General features: G+C 34.2%; 1 protein-coding gene across 2 annotated transcripts; it reads right to left on the bottom strand.

Annotated features, from left to right (window-relative positions):
- Window positions 1-714: 714 nt before the first annotated feature.
- LOC110095334 (exocyst complex component EXO84C) lies at window positions 715-18,790 on the bottom strand. Of its 2 annotated transcripts, XM_020820841.2 has the most exons (7): window positions 18,509-18,790; window positions 9,341-9,435; window positions 6,731-7,772; window positions 4,172-4,696; window positions 2,315-2,503; window positions 1,335-1,471; window positions 715-1,134 (listed from the first exon to the last, which is right to left on the bottom strand). In XM_020820841.2, exons 1-7 carry the CDS (start codon window positions 18,602-18,604, stop codon window positions 882-884), a joined length of 2,337 nt encoding a protein of 778 aa, XP_020676500.1. In that variant the 5' UTR covers window positions 18,605-18,790; the 3' UTR covers window positions 715-881. The 2 variants fall into 2 exon arrangements, with proteins under 2 accessions (XP_020676500.1, XP_028550379.1); XM_028694546.1 differs by lacking the exon at window positions 18,509-18,790 and having other exon boundaries at window positions 9,262-9,389.
- Window positions 18,791-20,720: the final 1,930 nt, after the last annotated feature.

Genomic DNA, 20,720 nt, shown 5'->3' with positions numbered 1-20,720 from the left:
TAAGTTCAAATTAAATTATTTATCATCATAATTTATTATCATAATTAAATTTGAAACTAATAAGTAACTTATACATAACATGCAATTAAATTTAAAACACATTAAATTTAATTTTTAAATAAATCAATTTCCTTAAATTCTAGATTACATTGTCAAACAATTTCATAAGATTTCACAGAATTTAACAGCTATTTTTTCAAACAGATTTTAAAATTTAACACACCAAAATTTAAGGGATTTACTAAATTCTACTTTTACCAATTAGCCCCTTAGTATAACAATATTACATGAAGCGTAAACTACTTAAGCATGCTTCACTATGAGTTTATGATATTTATGAACTCAACTAATTTATGATAATTCAATTAGTTAAGTTCTCATATGCACTTAATTAACCGGATTAACAACAAAAAATTAAACTTTAATAAAATTATTAATTACAAAATTAATTGATAATATGATCATTAACATACATATGAGATAATTATCAAAATAGTTCATTGATTCTTGATAAATGACCAAAATGATTTCCACTATTTAAAAAGTTCATTTTAATTATTTCACTTTTTTTAATAGAGGCTTTAATAATCTCACAATAGAACAGATTCATTAAGAATAAAAAAATAAAAAAAAAGGTGTCCTATAAATAGTTTCTTTAAATGAATAACACATCAAACTTAAAAAAAAAAAAACAAAAAAAAGGAATTTATAAAAAAACACAAGACATAATTTTATTTATAGAAGACATCAAATTTCAGTGACATATATTTATAAGAGTTGATTTTTTAGTACAATAATTAATTTTTTTGTACTAAAACAAAACTTTAAAAAGTAGTAAGAAAGTTGTCCCAAACAAAGCCTAAGTTACTCTTCTGTTACCGTTACTCAGCTTCAGGATCAGAGAAGAAAACTGGGCTCTCAGTTTCCCCCATGTTAGCAGAAGCAAAAGAGTCTGACGATTCTGTGGTTGAAGATGGGCTCGAAGGCGTCTTCTCTGTATCAGAAATCTCTTCGTGGATAATCAAATGCTCGTCAGGCTCTACTTCTGATGACTCAGATGCTGAGGTTCCCAGGAGAAGCTTGCTTATTGCAGCCTTGGCAGTACCAGCGAACCATTCATCCTCTGGAAGAGCGCTGCAATTGAAGTAGTAACTTCAGGAATATAGGCAGCATTAGATCAAAAGAAAGTTTAGGTTTCTAGTAAAATTTAGATCTTGTTTGGGACGAATTTCGTACTGCTTCTTAAAACAGCTTTTTAGTACAAAAAATTTTGTATTAAAAAACTGTTTTAAGAAACAGTAAGAAAGCCGTCTCAAATGAAATCTTAGTCATACTTCTGAGGATCGATGCCTCTTTCAGAAAAAGTTCCAATTGCACGAGTGATAATGACTGAAACAAGCTGTTGTATATTTCTTGATGAGTATCCACCGCACACTGTGATCTCAGCAATGAAGCGCATGTCAAGGATTAACTGAAAAAGGAGGGATGGATATCAGCTTTATAAATGATAACTAAAATGAATCCCTATACGGCTATACATCATTTGCAAATGTATGATATTCCCAACTTTGTTAGTCATAAATTACTATTACAACAACAACAACATCAAGCTTTTGTCCCACTACGTAGGGTCGGCTACATGAATCCATTTTCGCCCCTTTGTCCCACTACGTAGGGTCGGCTACATGAATCTTTTTTCGCCATTGTGTCCCGTTAAAAATCAAATGCTCATTTAAATCTAATAAAGAAATATCATTTCTAATATTTTCTAACCAAGTTTTTTTAGGTCTACCGTTATCTTTCTTAACATAAGTTAAATCTAATACCTCAACTTTCCTAACCAGGTCATCGGAAGGCGACTCTCTCTAATCTTATCTTCCACTAGAGCTACTCCAACCTTTTCACGATTACTACTTTCCATTATTTAGAAGATTAAAGATTGACTCGAATGTAAAAGGCATCATCAGAGTGTTGGTATCAAATATATCTCAGAATCATCAGGCATCTACATGGTGAATTATGAATAAAAGCTAATGCTAAATTCTCAAGAAACGTGAGCCACATTTACTGATGTAAAATATATGATGCACAATGATTATAAAAAATGTCAAGCTTGATCGAACTGATTCTTCAGAAATTGCCACTAGAAGTGGCAATGAACTGGGAAAAGATCTTTTGTGTAGAAATTCACTGATACTATTTTCAAGCAAATACACCCATGAAGAAGTTAAAAGCAAAGTAAAAAAATTAAATGATTGTAATAAATAGAAGGCGCAATGGGAAACTGGGTTCAACTACCAATCATGTAACATACTTGTTGCAGTCCAAATGGCTGAAGTTGGATGGTCTCGTCCTCAAAAACATCCCAGAACTCCTGCTCCGCAGAAAGCCACATGACCACAGTTTCTGTTAGTCTTGAAAGCAAATTCTTCTGTAATTTTTCCTTTCCACGCAGAACATTACCAGCCACACTTGCTAGTTGCTGTAACCGTGCAAATAAGGCCTAGAAATAATAGCACGGGAGTTACCAAGACGAAATAATGTTTAAGAAACTCTAAGGAAAAGAAACAATCATTTCTTGAAATATATATATATATATATATATTAAAAGCATTATGATAGGAAGTACTTGAGTTCGCAAGTAACCCTAAGGGAAATACTTGAGTTCGCAAACAATCCTAACAATAATTGGTAAAAACAGTGGGAAATACTGCTGTTTACAGCAGTAAAACAGCACTTTACAGCAGTTTTCTTCTGGGGAAAACCGAGAAAACAACGAAGAAATCCACTTGTAGATGCAAGAAAACAGCAACCAATATAAGTTTATTCAATTCGAGAGGAAGAAATGGCTCTCCAAATCTCTAGCCAAGCCTAGAGCCCAAATGAACAAATCCTAGATCTCAAATTTGATTTCAAACTCAAGATAACCCCCAAACCCTAACAAGAAAAACTAATTAAAGCAAAAGAAAAATTAATTAATCCCTAGACAACCCTTCATTCAAAATTTCCCTCCCAAACCCTATCTAATTTAGGCCATGGGGCCCACCAATGCTACCCCCCCTCTCTTATTTGCCTCCCCCTTTGGACCGGCGGGCATAGACTTGAATCTGTCCAGATTGGATCAGTTCAGGTCTAACACATTACCAACAAGACACAACTATAAAATGCGATGAACTTATTCAAGATAAAACCAAAAGCAGCTTCCCTATTTGATGATGGCAAGACCTTCTAATTTGATTCGATGGCGTCGCAATCCCTCAATTTGATTTCTCTGTTATTTATAGGAAAAGGCTATTGGATTATCATTTTAATTATTTTTCCTCAAGTTTTCACCTTACATCAAGACTCAAGAGTACGGAATGGTTTTTAAAAAATAAGAATTCTTTATTGGTGAATTTTATGTGCTCTGTTACATGATTTTGCATCTCATAATAAAACTTGATTAGAAACTCTAGGCCCCATAACATCCTACAAAAAAATAGCAAAAAAAGTTAAAAAGACAATCAGAAAGTAAGCTTCTATTTGTCATGCTTATTTTAAATGCATGAAAAGGAGTCGGTGCAGTAACAGACAAGAAGAACCAATATAGATCCGCAAAAGATGAATGAGAACAGATTAGATTATGGGGAAAATTTTTTCAATGTGCAAAAAATGTATAAACAATCAATAGGCCACATCACCAATTTTAGAGTCCTCCATCAAAGCTGACATCTTTTACAAAATGGCAGGCAAAATGCCATAGGGGTGGAACCAACCTTAGCGCATTAAATACTTTTAAGATTGAATTTGAGGCAATTATTTTATAGCTGTGTCAGTTTCTCCTTCAAGATTTTGTAAAACCAATTTGATTTAGCATTTTATTTAATCTATATGAGTATGAAATAATTTTTGACACAAATTTGAATTGAGGATCAAACTTCATATTTGCATGAGTACCATCGGCATCAATTATCATTCAAATCCTCATAGTGATCAACATCAAGCAACAATAACAGCCGTATATTAAGAGATGGCTTTTAAATCCTTCTATGCCTTCACTTTGGCAATAGCAACAATAAATATTAGATACAAATTCACCTAAACATAATAGAATAATTGCTAACAAGTTCAGGTTATGTTAGAATTATCGACTACATTGAAAAAGCAATTGGAGCTTAAGGAAAAAAAAAACCTGAAATGGCAATGAAGGTAGTGGATCTGAATCCCAAAAAAGATCATCTCCTTTCCCTTCTAGATACATGCGAGCATCCATCCTTGCTTTCCCTTCCCTCGAGTAAATGAAAGTCAAGACATACTGCCTACAGAAATAGTCTCTGAGTTTGTCAAATGAATGTTGTAGATGCCTCTTCCCATCTCTGTACTCCGGTGCACTAATAGAAACTGGAGTAGTACTTCCAGAAGAACCACCACTTTCCTCCATTTTTCCAGTTTGTGGTGACAAAATTTTTGTCACAGCCATAGGCATCAACTCATCAGCAACAGTAAATGCAGTTCCCAAAAGAGCAAGCTGTTCAGCATCAGTTTCTGCCTTAAAAGAGATGGATTCTTTGTGTTCCATGACAATATCGTCTTCAGAAGTGCCAGGTAGGGCTTTGATAAGTGTGTCCACATATTTATCAAAGAGTTGGAGAAGCTTGTTCAAAATGATTCCTCCATAATGCAAAATGAACTTTGGTGTTAGCTGGCCCAAAATTTCCTGAATAAAGGACAACATAATCAAAATGTAATTTAATTTCAAGTTGAGTTTGAGTCAAGCTAAGTTATAATATTTCAAGTTCGAGCCAAGTTTGATGACCCGAAGTTGACTCGAAGGCACCCTTTAAGTGAACCTAGATCATAAGACAACATACATCAAATTAGCATCTAAGTTTATAGTTGCATCACCATGTCAACTAAAAGTAATACATAATAATTAGGTCAATCAACCAAATTATTAAAATATGCAACTTATAAAGTCAAGTTATGGTTCTAAATGATTACACTATAACTATAATGAGGATCAAAATTATACTCCACCTATGATGAGAAACATGAACAATCATTTAGAATTCTTCTGTGAAGATTATAATTTGTTTCATTCTAAAATAAGTAAAGTTGTTCAAATGACATAAATAGGGCATGATCAATCTTATTTGCATGGTGTTACATGCAAAAACAAAATCAAAATGTTTGATATGAGAGATAAACTTAAAGAACAATATAGGTCAATAAAAAAATATTAGATAGAATTGAATAAATTTTTTAAGGGTTGTAAATAAAATTAATTTATCATGTTTGCATATTATGATAGGCTTACAGATCTTGTAATTAAACACATTTCTCGCGAGACTATCTTATCATCATTATATGTTTATTATTAAAGAAATTCAATGAGAACTTTTGAATACCTCAAGCTACAATTTACCCAGAATCATAAATGAGGTTTTAACTAGAACTTTGAATATTGAGGCATATTATGAATAAATGTTGGTAGTATCACACCATAAGAAAAATCCCTAGAGGAAAATCTTCAACTTCATGTCTAAAGCCTACCAATCCTACATTAATATAGAAATCATGCATAGTCATATCTAATCTTATCAATGAAACTATAATTTATGAATATCCTTTTAAAGATTAAATAATTCATGTCTAAAGCCTACCAATTTTCATTGGATTTTTTTTATTTTGTAGGTTAAAGGTAACATGTCTAGAATTTTTGCTTAGTTGATATAGAGATTATTAAATTTTTCTAAAATAGTTTAGCTACATCTAACTTTTTGAAAGAGGAAAACCATTATCTATAAATTACCCAAAAATGCTTATCTACAGCTTTCCAACATATTCCTTGATGTTATCATGTCAAACAAATCCATGCCATATTTGAATGCTTCCCAAAGTGGAGGAGAAAGAAACAAAGGCTAATCATTTTTGACAAGCTAAGATAAAATGCTAGAGATTTGGAATTCTAGGTGGTGAAGAATAGAAGGGAAGTAATGACAATTGACAATGCAAGAAAAAACAAGAAAAGTATATTTAAATTATCCCAAGCAACTAAAAGCAAGAAAGAGATCATCCCTATTCTTCTTAGTGAACAGCTTGCAATTCATCATCCCTATTATGCTTAGTGTATAGCTTGCAAGTCATTATCATAGACTTCATAGTGAGTAGAGGTGTAAGTGAGCTGAGCCAACTCGCGAGCTCGACTCGTTTATGGGCTCTATATAATTTAAAATTTATATCCCAAAGCAGTAGCATTCATTATATGAGGAGATTTGCATCTTTCCCAAAGCGTCATCCATTAAAACCGGGCGGAAAAACAAAAATTGGGTGGGAAACCAAGCGGGAAACCGGGAAGCCGAACTGGAAATTGGAAAATCGAGCGGCTCGATTAACTCGTTACACTGTCGCGAGTTGAACTCGAGCTCGACTTTTGAGCTTAACTCGAGTTCAAGCTCAATAATTGAACACCCTCTGACTCGAGCTCGACTCAACTCGTTTGCATCCCTAGTAGTGAGATCAAACATTCCAAATCATGCTACATCCAAATAAAAGAAACACGCATATGCTAATTCTAATTAACACAAGAACAAAAGATAAATATATTGCTGAAACATTGTACTATAGGTTAATGAAACTAATAAGGAAAGTTTCAAGTGCATACAGAGAATTAGCAATAGAAAATAAATCCTGATTTCTCAATTAATTGGTTCAGATCTGGATAAACAGCATGCAAGATTAAGAAACTTACTTCAACTTGACACATGAACCTTCTTCCACTACTGACAAACATTATGTTTGATGATGTTACCATAGCTGTAGGTGAGCCTGGTTGCAAAGATGGAAATTCTATGTCATCATTATTTACTAAATCAATAATCGTTCTTCTTGCTCGTCTAAAGTTCATGTCAAGGACCTCTTCTATTTTAGGCCGAAGAAGCACCAAAAGCAACTTGGAAAATTTCAATCCTTGTGCTTCCAAAATTGAGCAATGTCGGAGACCAGCATCAACGCATATGCTAATAGACCGAAGAGCAGAATCAGTCTCAGGTGGAGGCAAATTTTCTCTCACTAATCTAACAAAAGACTCTATTTCATACTCAGCCCATTGTACAATTCGATTTGTATTTACAGGAATGTCTCCAAATAATGAAACCGAGTCTTTCGCCACCAAAAAAATTGTTGAGAAAACAAACTGAGAAAGAGTTGCAGCAAAAGTCTCTGTATAACCAGAGCAAGATGGAAGAAAATCATCAATTTTTTTCTGAAGCTGGAAACCATAAGCTTTCAACAATAGCTTATGGGCCACAGAAACCTGCCCTACTTTAACTAAACCTGATAAAGCTTTCTTTAGGTCTGCAACGCGCACAGATGGCTGTTCACAAATGCCAACAAGAAGATCTTTTAGAATTTCTTTCCTTTTCAAGAATGCCTCCTTGAATGAAGAGCCTTCATTCGATGGATTGTCCCCGAAGTTGCTTAATCCTGGATTCTTCTTCTCTTCTGCATCTAAGACCAGTAAAACTTCTTCAATTTTGTGCTCAACTAGTAAAATGTCCAGCGTCTCCAATAAAGTCACTTTAGGGTCCTCCATATCATAATTCAAGATTTCATCAATCTCAGAAAATTGGAGGTCATTCTTTGTATTAGGGTCCTCATTCTGACATTCATTCCACATTTCCAATTCTCGACAAACACCACTCATAAGATCCTGTACAAGGATTCGTTGAACAGAAACATGTTTCTGTAACTCGATCAACTCTTGCTCCATTTCGATTACCTCTTCAGATATTCTACATGCAGCTCAAATTCAAGAAGTCAACAAAAAAGAAAATTTTTACAAGCAAAGAAAAAAAAATATTTTAGGAAGTTCAAACAATAAAAAAATTATGATGAATGGAGAAGCACTAGTTAATGTGAATGCAAAGGTGATTGCAATGATTATAAAACATATTACAATAACAACAACATCAAGCCTTTATCTCACTACGTGGGGTCGGCTACATGAATCCTTTTTCTCCACTGTGTCCTATCAAAAGTCAAATTCTCCTTTAAATCTAATAAAGAAAAGTCATTCCTAATATTTTCTAACCAAGTCTTTTTAGGTCTACCTCTATCTTTCTTAACATAAGTCAAATCTAATACCTCTACTCTCCTAACCGGGTCATCGGAAGGCCGCCGTTTTATGTGACGAAACCATCTAAAGCGACTCTCTCTAATCTTATCTTCTACTGGAGCTACTCCAACCTTTTCACGTATATGCTCATTTCATATCCTATCTCTAAGGGTAAAGTCACCCATCCACCTGAGCATCCTCATCTCTGCCACACTTAACTTAATATTATGCTTCTCTTTTAATGGCCAACATTCGGCACCATAAAGCATTGCAGGCCTCACCACCATCTTATAGAATTTTCCCTTAAGTTTGAGGGGTACTTTTCTATCACACAACAAACCCGATGCATTCCTCCACTTCAACCATCCAACTTGAATTATGCTGATAATATCTCATCTATTTCACCATCACTCTGAACCATAGATCCAAGATATCTAAAACATGTATTTTTATTAATGACTTGATCGACCAAAGTCACAATCCCCTCACTATGTCTATTACTACTAAAATTACACTCCATATATTCCGTTTTAGATCTACTCAAGCAAAAACCTTTAGACTCTAAGGTTGACCTCCATAATTCAAGTTTATCTTCAACTCCCTCTCTAATCTTATCAACAAGAAGTATAACATCAACAAAAAACATACACCAAGGTACATCCTCTTGCAAATGTCTAGTGAAAACATCCATGACTAAAGCAAAAATATATGGGCTTAAGGCTGATCCTTGATGTAACCCAACCAAAATAGGGAAATACTTGGTCAAACCACCTTGTGTTTGAACACAAGTAATAGCTCTTGCATACTTGTTTTGATACGTTTTTAGGGCAACCACCTTGTTCTGATATGATTCACAGTTCCAAAATAAGTCCCAAGTTTCTGACAGAGTTTATAGGTTATTTTTCATATTATATTGTAGGCGGTCATGCTTACTTGGCATAGGAAAGGAATGGGCATGCATGTTTTAGGCTTACCATATTATCAATCAATATTACCAATTCGACACCTATAAAGGTACTCCTAAGGCAAGCTCTATATGGATAATAATTACACGGGTCCTACCTATACAAATACAATAAATGGCCAAAGGATGGGGCATCATCATATTTATTACCATAAATGAACAAACTAGGCATAAACCATTTAACATTAGTCCATGTCATCACCTAAATAAATCCTTCTTCCATCGAGTGGCACCAACAAAAATTTTAGATAATGAGGCATATAAGTATTTGATTGCTTCACCTCAGGAAACCCAAGTGCTTAGAGTACATATTCCCTCGTAAATTTTCAACAGCATCCTTTAAATCCAAAAGTTCAGTACAAATTCTCCTAATATCCTGCAAGCAAATATACATAAGAAATGTGAGGCTAAAATTCTCATTAACTGTTGATATTTAAATGTGTATGTAGTGCTTGCAAGAAAGACTTAGTATAAACCAAGAGAAAGACAGAGAATATAGAAGTATATAGTTAGGTTACAATTTCTGCAAGATTAAGAAGAAAATGTTATCTTAAGAATTTCAATTTTCGCAAGCATGTAAGCTCAATGTAACTTTATATCAATGCACATGCACTCTTATGAAATCCAAATAAGTACAGCATTCAGTTTTTTCACTCAAAATCTTGCACAAAGTTGGAGGGAACCATTAGAACAACTAAAAGTGAAATGTTAACATTATTGACGAATGCTTCAAATTCTATCTAGCATAGGATGAGTAAAACTAAAAACAACTGAAAGTATCAATGTCATTAGTAATATCATAACTATATAGGGTTTTATGAATCCTTATTTTCCATTCAATCTTATCCGGTGTTTTAAATCAACTTTTAGCAAATCTTTTTACACTTCTCTTCTGTACACCTTTTCATTTTTAATATTCAACCAATGATGCTATCTACGAGCCTCATTAGCGCATCTTATATCATTATTGTACATGCATTATCCCCAACAGATGACACTCCCACTATCCCCCCACATATAATCATTTTTTAATCCACCTTTTCTAGTATGGCACGCACGATCTTAACACTCATTTTTGTGATACCTAAATCGCTATAAGTCACTTCTTTATCATCCAATACTTGAATCCATACACCATAGCAGGCCAAATTATCGCAGCACAAAAATTACATTTCATTTCATGATATTCTCTTATTATATGGTGTTCCTGATGTATTTTTTTATTTTGAATACCAAACCTTAAACTAAAAATAATAATCTCATCTTCTATATATAAATTCTTTTATACAAAAATAATATATGCTCAAACTTATCACAACTAGGTATCATTTTATCTTCTAGTAATATTGGCTAATAATTATTATTATATACTCAATCTTTGTTTTACCAATCCTAAGCATGTTTAACTTCTAAATATTATTTCTATTATTCTAATTTTTTACTAATTTCAACTGAGACCTCACTAATTAAAACTATAAGATTTGCAAAAAACATACATCAAAAGACTCCCACAAAATATTCTTTGTAAATATTTCCAAAACAAATGCAAGAAAATATAGGCGTAATATTGATCATTGATGTAAAATATGATTAAGAACTCAATGGTCAATCTAAACTCAATACCAAAATGTTTCATTCTGAAGAACGGAAATAACTTCAACATAATTCTAACACAAATATTTTTCATATAAAGTAAGCAAAGCCATTTAACCATGGTGCTCAAATATATGCATTCTTAGAATTTTAAAAAAGACAATATGCAAATCCTTTATTTATCTCTATGCTCTTTATTAATTGCCTTGGCACAAACATTGCTTTTATAGTATATATTCCTATAAGTGTTCTTAAAGTTGTTAGGCGCCTCAAGGTGATATAGCAGCCTAATGTCGGATGTGCTAGGCACTGGCCTTAGGCAAGGAGGAAAACTTCACTTATGTTAATTATGAGGAAGACTTTTAAGGAGTATAATATGATAATCAACATAATAACATATTAAAATATAGTAAGCAAAAAATACATTTTTCAAGTTTTTTGTCATTCATAATACCAAAATGACAAAAGCTTGCCAAATCGTAAGCTCAAAAAAAGCGTCAATAAAACCTAAAATGTATGTTTCAAGTTTAAAAAATAAATAATAACCTCAGTCCAGAGATTCCATAACATAAGGTTAATCTTAGTTATTATCTATTTCATTTTCTTTATTACCCAAACTCTTTTCCCCATCATTAGGTTTTTAGCAACTGGTAACAGTCACTCACCTAGGCAGCGCCTTAGTGATGGCACCTGCCTGGGAGATGTTTGAGATGCTCGAGTTTCACCTTGCTAGCTCAAGTGCCTAGGTAAGTGTCAAGCTCACCTTTGATAACAAGACTACTTGATACAAAAAAGAAATTAATTCTACAAGATCAAAATAATATTTCGAAGTTAATGTCCCATTACTCTCTTTGACAACATATTTGTATGGCTTGTTGCCTCATAAGTTTGTTTCTCCTAAATTAGCACTAATCTAAGTATTGTTAAATTCAGAAAATTAGGGAGGGAAAAGCATAATTTTATTATACAAAATTATCCCTATTTATAGATCTATGCAAGATGTCTTAATAAAGAAACAAATAACTACAGAATCATGCATAATTGTCTTAATACAATCCTTCCTAAGTCAGCCACCCAAATATAAAAAGAGATTTGTGTGATCCAGGTGAGCCTCCCACGGATTCTCATCCTGGCTGTGGGATCAAGTGTCAAGAGACGGCTAGGATTTTAACACTTCCCCTCAAGCTGGGAACACATATATAACATTTTCAGCTTGGTAATTAGTCCCAAAAAAGTAGAGTTATCAAGTCCCTTGGTGCACCATAAAGTCCTTCATTTGGTAAAAGTTTTGGGAGGAATTAGCTTCAAATATTGTTGTGGCAAAAGATAGCGATGAAGGCTATCTCAATAACCAGCAAGGTGCATGGTAGCAATGAAGGTTGCGTTGAATAGTAGCCCTCAATATATCGGAAACGGCAATAAAGGTTGGTGGTGGGATAGCATGGAAAGTGGATTAATTATCCTTTGAGTTTGTCTCCATCTCGGTTCTCAAAGGAAGGCCGACAATGGAGGCACAACAGTAAAAAAGGAAAAAAATTAGGGTTGCAGAAAGCTTCAAAAACAAAAGCAAAAATACACGTCATAAGCGACTCAGCACTCAACACACAAATCTCCTCCTTCCCAGGTCATCTGACTCCACCTGAAAAGACTCTTATTGGATAGGCCAATACAGGTGCATGCAAAGCCTATAATCCCTCCGGTCTGATCGTAAGTGGGAGCGCAGGTATTGCACTCTTGCTTGTCTCTACCCTCACATGAGAGGGAACGCTTGGCTCTTTCCAAACACACACATGAAGAGGTCATGTGCTTGCTTATGTTCGGTCAACTCTAGACATTGCACGTAAGAGGAGCCCTCTTGCTCGATCTCTCCTCAGTCTTAGATGCACGAAGGTCCTCAAAATTCCGACAACAAAGGCCAGTGGTCGAACCAGTATTCCTCAAAATTTCAACAATGAAGGCCGATAGTGGGAACATGCATTCCTCTAAATTTCAGCAATGAAGGCTAGTGGAAAGACCAGTATTCCTCAAAATTCCGGTAATGAAGGCCGATGGTGAGAATCTAGATTCCTCAGAATTCCTGCAATGAAGGCCAGTTGTGGGAACTTGTATTCCTCAGAATTCTCTCTCGATCGAGCGCAAAGACCGCAGGGTTCTTGCTCGACTCCTCCAGACGAGATGCACTAGATGTTTGTCTCTCTTGATCAAACAAAGAAACCGTGGGATGAGACACTCTCCCCCTCTTGGTTGGACATATACTGGAACAAACAAGCCGGAATACGCTCCCTGTCGTTTCTGAAGGGAAGGTCGGGCATTCCCTTCATAAAGTTCAGCAGTAAAAAAACTCAGAATTCTGGCCAAGGCAATGAAGGCTTTGATACCATGTTAAATTCAGAAAATTAAAGAGGGAAAAAATTAATTTTATTAAACAAAATTATCCCTATTTATAGATCTATATTCTATACAAGATGTCTTAATATAACCCTTCTTAAATAAGCCACCCAAATATAAAAGGAGATTGGCATGATCCAGGTGAGCCTCCCTAGGATTCCCTTGCTGGTTGTGGGATCAAGTGTCAAGGGACGACTGGGATTTAACAAAGATCGGCATGATCCAGGTGAGCCTCCCACGGATTCTCATATGGCCGTGGGATTAAGTGTCAAGGGATGGCTGGGATTTTAACAAGTATCAACAAAGAAGAATTAGAAGACAAAAATATTACAAAAACTTTGTAAATATAGCATTGGGATTATAGAATGCCTCCACCAAGTAGCAACTAGAAATAGATAAAAGAGAGTATATATCACGAAAATATTCAAGAAACTATTTTGCGTCACTAAGATTTTAGCATAGTACTCAAAGCTATCAAAATGACGTATAGAAAATATAGAAAACTTCTTTATTGATTGCCCATAGATTAGAAGACCTGTTTACTCTGCAGAATTGTTTCCTGGATGATGCAATATCAGAAAAACACAACATCAATACACAGTTGAAAACCTTAGAAGTTCTTTAAGCCTTTAACGTTACCAACCAAAAAGCAGATAAAGGTCATATTAAGAACATTCAAAGAATAATGAGTTAATAACTAAGCTAAAAAATAACTATAACATAACTTTCTACAATCAACAAAAGTGAGATGATGTCTACTACCAAATTGATGACAAACATAAAAGAGAAAAAGGGGAAGAGAAAAAGGAAGAATGCAATGCCTTGCAGGATTAATTAGACATCACCAAATATGCACAAATTTGCCTTGAAATCTATTCATGCTTACTTGCTTAGCCATTTAAGATAAAATTAATGAATTATCAAATTATATTTAACAAGAAAAAACTTGAAAATAAAATCAATAAAGTAAAACAAAAGATTTGTTACAGTATTTGGAAAGACATATCTCAGGAAATCTGAATAACCTAGCGATAATTTTAGTACTTAAAAGATCTTTGTTATGTTCCTAGCACATTCATTAGCTCATTTAGTATATGTTAAACATAGAAAAACATTATAATAGAAAAGCAATGTACATTTGCAGAGTGTTGCAAGTTTATTTGAGTGTATTCTAGTTTATTATACTCTTAATAGAAATATAAGAGGCCGAGTTTATCAATGAAGTTTTACTCACTAGAAAAGATATATATCTTTAAGTTTAAACATTATCTGCAAAAGCTTTTGTCACTAAAAATCTAAACACCCAAAATATTTTCTTGTAGTAGAATTTTCCTACAATAAAAATGAGCATCTCTTTCTCAAAGAAAATGCATTATTGATCTTTGTAAAGACATTTTTATCCTTGGTTACATCTATTAATACTCCTATGGATATTGAGACCACTTCTAATAATGAGGAACCCTTTGATGATCAAGATCCAGCTCGATAATGAAGATTGGTTAAAAGTTTTATTAATTTAATTTTCACTTATTGCAGAATATTCATTATTATTAGTATTATGATATAGTAGATACAAAATACAATGCAGAAATATTGTAAGGCTTTTCTATGCATAATCAAATATATCAAAAAGTGCCCTAAAAAAGAGCATTTTATTCCAAGGCTAAACACTTGAATGTGGAAGCCTTCTCTGATGCTAATTATGTTGGTTGTATCAAAGATAGGAAATCAACCACTGGATGTTGCATTATTATTGGAGAGAACCTAGTCATCTAAAAATGTAAGAAACAACCAGTTGTGGCCAAATCCAAGGTTGAGGTCCAGGGACTATGGCCCATTCTGCATATGAAATGATGTAGAGTAGAAACCCTCTTAGGAGAACTCAAATTTCCCATTACACAACCTATGATTAAGTACTATGACAATCGAGCAGTTATCTATATTGTTCGCAATCCAATATTCTATAAACGGACAAAACATTATGAGGTTGATTAGCACAATATGCAAGGTATTCCGATATTATAACTTCTATGAAGATAATCATTCCTCGTGTCTAAAGTTCAAAGCAAGTGGTTCGCATTTTTGCAAAGGCTTAGAGTTCTTTATCTTTCACATAATTATGTAACAAGTAAAAACAAATTTATATATATGTTCTAGCTTGAGAGGGAGTGTTAAACACAGAGAAACATCGAAATAAAAAAAGCATTCTAACATTGAAGAGTCTTTTATGTTTAGTTTAGTGCATCCTAGACCATTGTACTCATTCTCCAATTACAAAAAGAGGGATTTCTGATGAGTATGATAGACCAAAATATTGAATGATTTAAATAGATTTTTTAATGCCATTATTCCAAGCTAGCCATGGCTCATTAAGGGCTTGATCCAAACTCAATTCAATGCACGCTTGAAACCCCAATATATAGTATGATGCCAAAGTGACATAACATAGTGGAGAACAATCAAACTATAGTTATATGAACAATATTCAAAAGTGATAACTTCACAAAATGATAGAAATTTTCTATAAGCTCTAACTGTCAATAGTGTTTTTTTAACATTTTAGTAAAACTTCCATGACCAATTTAGGATCCTTAGATGAATGAAAGTCAAAGAAGAGGTCATCAAATTGGCTCATAGCCTAAAAATTGGAAGGATCTTAAGGCTCTAAATCCCGATAGAGGTGCCACCATAAAATATCTACCAACAATACAAATGAGAAAACTCTCTATCTAGAGATATAATGATGCGGACATCGGTACGAAGTTTTGGCGCATCTATCACAGGAGGCGTCGTAAATCGACGGCTATAATTTAAATCTTCAATTATGAGCTATTTTTTTTCGAATTTTAGTTCTTATTTGATGTATTTCCTGTTTTACCCCTAAGTTGGTTTATGTGAGTGTTGTGGCCCAAAGGGCAATTTTGTATTTTGAGTTTTCTTATGTTGTGGCCTATATATATGGCCTTAAGATATTGTAATGAGGATGGATTATTGATATAAAAAATTTGTGTTCCACACTTGTGTTCTTGTGAAGAGGACGATAGTAAGATTTCTATGAGAGGAATCGGAGTTTTCACCAGCCGCAGGATGGGTCCGGGCTCGTAACTTGAAGTCCCTTGGAGAAGGGCAAAGCATCACCCGTCAGTCTTCGGAAGAGTCCAAGGCTCGCTGTTTTTACCTTCTATCTTTCTTTTTGTTTTTGTGTTTGTTCCTTCTTATTGCTCCTCGTAGTCATATTTTTCCTCCTCCCCTCTCAACGCCTCGGCCAAACCTCCATACCAAGCTCCACAAATTTTTCCCACAAGCCACCTTCCACCCTCACCCGCCGGCCACCTCCCCCATCCAACCCGTGAATCTCCCCTTCCTCTTTACCCTCCTCCTTTCCTAATTTGGGTTGGAACGAATTTGGATGAGTTTGAATTTCAAATCTCATTAATTTGAAATTCAAATTTTCTTTCCTAATTTAGTTCATCTATTTTAGGAAAGTGCTTAATTTCAATCAATTTGAATATTAAATTCAAATTGGAATTATTACCCCACTTTCCTAATTCCAAATTCCAAATCTATGGGCCTTAATTCATCACATTAACTGCTCCTTGGCCCACTAATGCCGCCAGCCCCCTTCCATGTGGCTGAGTTTAGGAAATCTTTCCAATTAATCCAAGCCATTTAGGAAAGCATTTCAATCAATTAAATTCTGAGATTATTTTCAGATTTTAATTCCCCATCTTCATTATTGCCGTGGACCACATACAATGAATGTAGACACAAATTTCCCCCTATCCCTCATTAATTTCTCCTTAATTCTTACCTCAATCAATTATCATTCAAGTCCCCAATTTATGCTCAATTGAAAATTCAAATTAGAGCCGAATTTTTCTCAGCCATAATTCCTTTTCTAACTCCCCAAATCAATTCACTGATGTGGGAATTGAACTCCATTAATTTCCCTGTTGTCCCGCCGTCCCCCCTCTTCCCCTAAACCTGGGATTGGAATTTCCTCTACATAACCTGTGAAGGAAGTTTCCTCTCAGCTTTTCTCTTCACCATTAAGACTAACTGCTGCTGGTCGAATTTTCCAAAGCCTCTCACATTAATTCTCTTCTATTAAATCCTCTTCAAACTCCACCCAACACAGGCCGAAATTTCCCAAGGCCTCAACTTGGGTTGCCTCTCTTCCCAATCAGCCTTAGATCCTCCCTTAAGTTTTCAATCAAACTCTTCCTTCCCCTACCCCTATTCTCTCAAGAGAAAATCTGAGAATTTCCTCTCAGGTTTTTGGTGAAATCTGAACTTGCTGTCATATATTGGAGAAGAGATCCTCTCCCTAGCAAATCCTCCTCCCCGTTCTACATCATATAACATCCCAAGTCTTAGATTATTTTCCTTTATGCACAGTTCAGCTAATACAGCGTGGCCGCAACCAATCTCAAACATCCCGTTATGCATCAATTCTTCTCTTACTACATATAGAAGATCACATGTTTATGAATCCACAAACAAAGAGGCAAGTTGGACAGTATATTCAAGCATCAACAAAGAAGCCAAGGAGGACAAACACTTCATTGTGCATATGCATGAGAATATCACAAACTGAATCCAAAAAAAAAAAACAAGATTGAAAATAATCTACAATTGTATTGAAATGGTTTAAAACTGTCAACTAAAGAAAGAATGCGACTAACTGAGAAAATAAGGCTCATCAAAGATGCCTCCTACTAGCATTCACATAACTTAATATGATTAATAAAACAGGTTATTTCAAAGACAGCATTTCCATATTTGCTAAATTATGAAGCATATAGAAGAAATATTCCCAGCATTGCCAGGAATAACGGTCTATTTAACTCCCAAACAGTTTTCATGACCAAATGCCGATGAACTACCGCCATCTTGTCTGCCAGCATAGCTAACTTCATAGTCAAATGAATCTAGGAGTAAGAATATAACCTCAATTCTTAAGCGGACAAACATAGAGTACAAGCAAACAGCACAAAGAGAACAAATCGTAGAAAGAAAAGCTCTACTCAGTGCAACCGCTTCACTTTTAGGTTAACCTCAATTTCACAAGGCCGTTGACTCTCAAACCAACACATTCACCCTGAAAGTGCACTCCCGCGCCGAATCTCTGTCGAGTCCATAACACAAAAACCAGTCCACCACTCGACAGTTCCCACAGCTAAACTTGATAGCAAATACTCTTATCTGACTAAAGCTCTTGAAACATAGAAACAATTTACAGTAAATCCACTGTTAAAGCCACCAGAGCCGCTAAACCTAGACAAGAAAAATTTTTAAGACCAAACCAACTTTGCCATTGAAAGGAATCCAAGCAAATGAGGATTTCAGTTTAAAATTTAACCGCGTGATCAAAAAATGCTATAGATTAAATTCTTAGCACTGTAAAGTTCCGAGAGGAGTGAAAAGATTCCAACCGAAAAAAAAAAACCCCAAAAAGAAAAACAAACCTTTTCGGTTTTCGACTGGTAGATGGCATTAATGCACGACTGCGGCGTGATATACTCGTGCGTGGAGAAATCGTCCTCTTCCTCGCTGCTGTCCATCTCTCAAACGCTCTTGCTCCCTCTCCCGGTACTCCTTTTGATCCGATTACTCTTCCCATTCGCTTCGATTTCATTTTGATTTTTGCTCGAAAAGAGAGAGAAAGACAGAGAGATACAGTGAGAGAGGTGGCTTCTCGACACACCAAAAAAAGTAACCAAAAAACAAGACCCATCCGCAAATGGAGATAGTCAGTCACACCATCTTTAAAATCTGTAATAGGGTGGCTTGGTGAGTAGAAATCAAATAGCGATCTCCAGAAAAAGATTTTCTAGCAATATACAAATTCAAAGATCATAAAACAATGGAGCCGTTGGATTAGACAATAATTAAAAAGTAAAACTGCGATCCATTTCTTCAATATTGCACGCCACATTTTTCTAATGCTGGGAGTGAAGCATTCATAGCTCGCACTTTAAAAAATAATTTCACTCATTAAAATAATTTTATAGGCAGTTTTACTAAACCCTGCCTGCTTGATGGATTTTCAATATTGCAGCAATATAAAGATTTTATGGCAAAGGAATATGAGAATATTTCATTGGAAAGAAGTTCTAATTTATGCAATTAATGATGACTTCTCTTTCTCTATTGAATTATTCATATTTTTTTATGACATGTTAAATGTTGGAAGTTGTCATGTCATGATTATTTGATAAGTTTTACGCTAGTTGTCGACTATCTAATACAGCCCTTCACTTTTCTCATCCAGGAATTGGGATCTGACAATGACAGTGTTTAAATGTTGGAAATTGTGTGTCACATAAATTGTATGTACTAAGAAAAGTTCTTATTATATATTAAATGATTCGTGATATATAAATCATCTTCACATTGATTAATAGTTTTGATTTAGACAGACATAGATATTAAATAAGCAATGTTATGAACGTAGGGATCTCTATCAAAGTTATGTGTTTTAAAATAGAGACTTTGAATCAACTAGATTCATATAAATTATCGAGCAAATGACAAGGAAAAAGTTAGCCTAAGTTATAGAGCTGTGATTATGCAGATGATAAGCATAAATTTGTGTGATTCATAAATATCATGTCACCCTTAGGGAGAACATATGAATATCAAGCATTGGCCTTTTATGAGGGAGTCGAGTGCCAAATTAAGTAATAGTTAAGATACATAAGTTAGAAAATCGTGTTTAAGTTGAGGATAAACCCGAATTGGCACAAATTGTGCAAGATCATATTTCCTTGGTGAGAGCTCATGAATGATGTGTCTTTAGCCATTTTCAAGGTTGTGAGTGTTGAGCACTCATTACTTAGAATTTATTCTAATTTTGTTAGTCTTGTATTGTCTAAGCATCATAGTGTTCTTAAGATTAGTGAGATGAATAAGGATTAAAAAAAGTATTATTGATTTGGTTTATTATATACTATAAATAATTATGAATATAATCAAATGTCTGTCTCATATAAATAAAACTGACAAATAATAATAGGTAAATAAAGTTCATGTTTGAACCCAATTTGATTAATATAGACACATTATCAAAAAAACAAATTTAAAAAGCACGAATCTCATTGCATATTTGAATCATAAACTTTCATTATGACATCTCAAACTCCAATTTGTAGTCATATTGAATGTCTTGATGAGATGAATTCATAAACATCAAAAGTGGTTAGATCTTAGTCCAAACAAGCATAGATGAAGCACTTGAATTATAATTATATTTTTTGGAATATCAATTGCGGGATTAAATGTTATTGTAATCATGCATTCTCATATTTTAAATCAATATTCTCAATGAGATAAACTCAATGAGCTCGATACTGCTTAATTCTGATATCATTAAGGCACTTAAATATTGCAATAATAATATATGATAAAGCAAATCAATACAAACCATGCGATGCAATGTTTCATATTTTTTATTATATTTATGGAGCATCGCACTCAACAATTATATATAAAATCATATTGCAACAACCTAAAATTTTGAAAATGATTTTAAAATGAAAATATTGAAAGGTTATAAAATTTTGAACTGGGTCGTTGAGGTTATACTTTTTTTTTTTCCAGTTGCACTATAGGGAGAAGAGCTAAGGCACTTGTTTGGCGCAACGACACCAATACATTATGTTCTATAATAATTCTAGA

The sequence above is a fragment of the Dendrobium catenatum genome, unplaced genomic scaffold (genome assembly GCF_001605985.2).
Source record: "Dendrobium catenatum unplaced genomic scaffold, ASM160598v2 fragScaff_scaffold_501, whole genome shotgun sequence".
NCBI classification, from domain to species: Eukaryota; Viridiplantae; Streptophyta; class Magnoliopsida; order Asparagales; family Orchidaceae; genus Dendrobium; species Dendrobium catenatum.
This window is presented reverse-complemented; position numbering and strand designations above follow the sequence as displayed.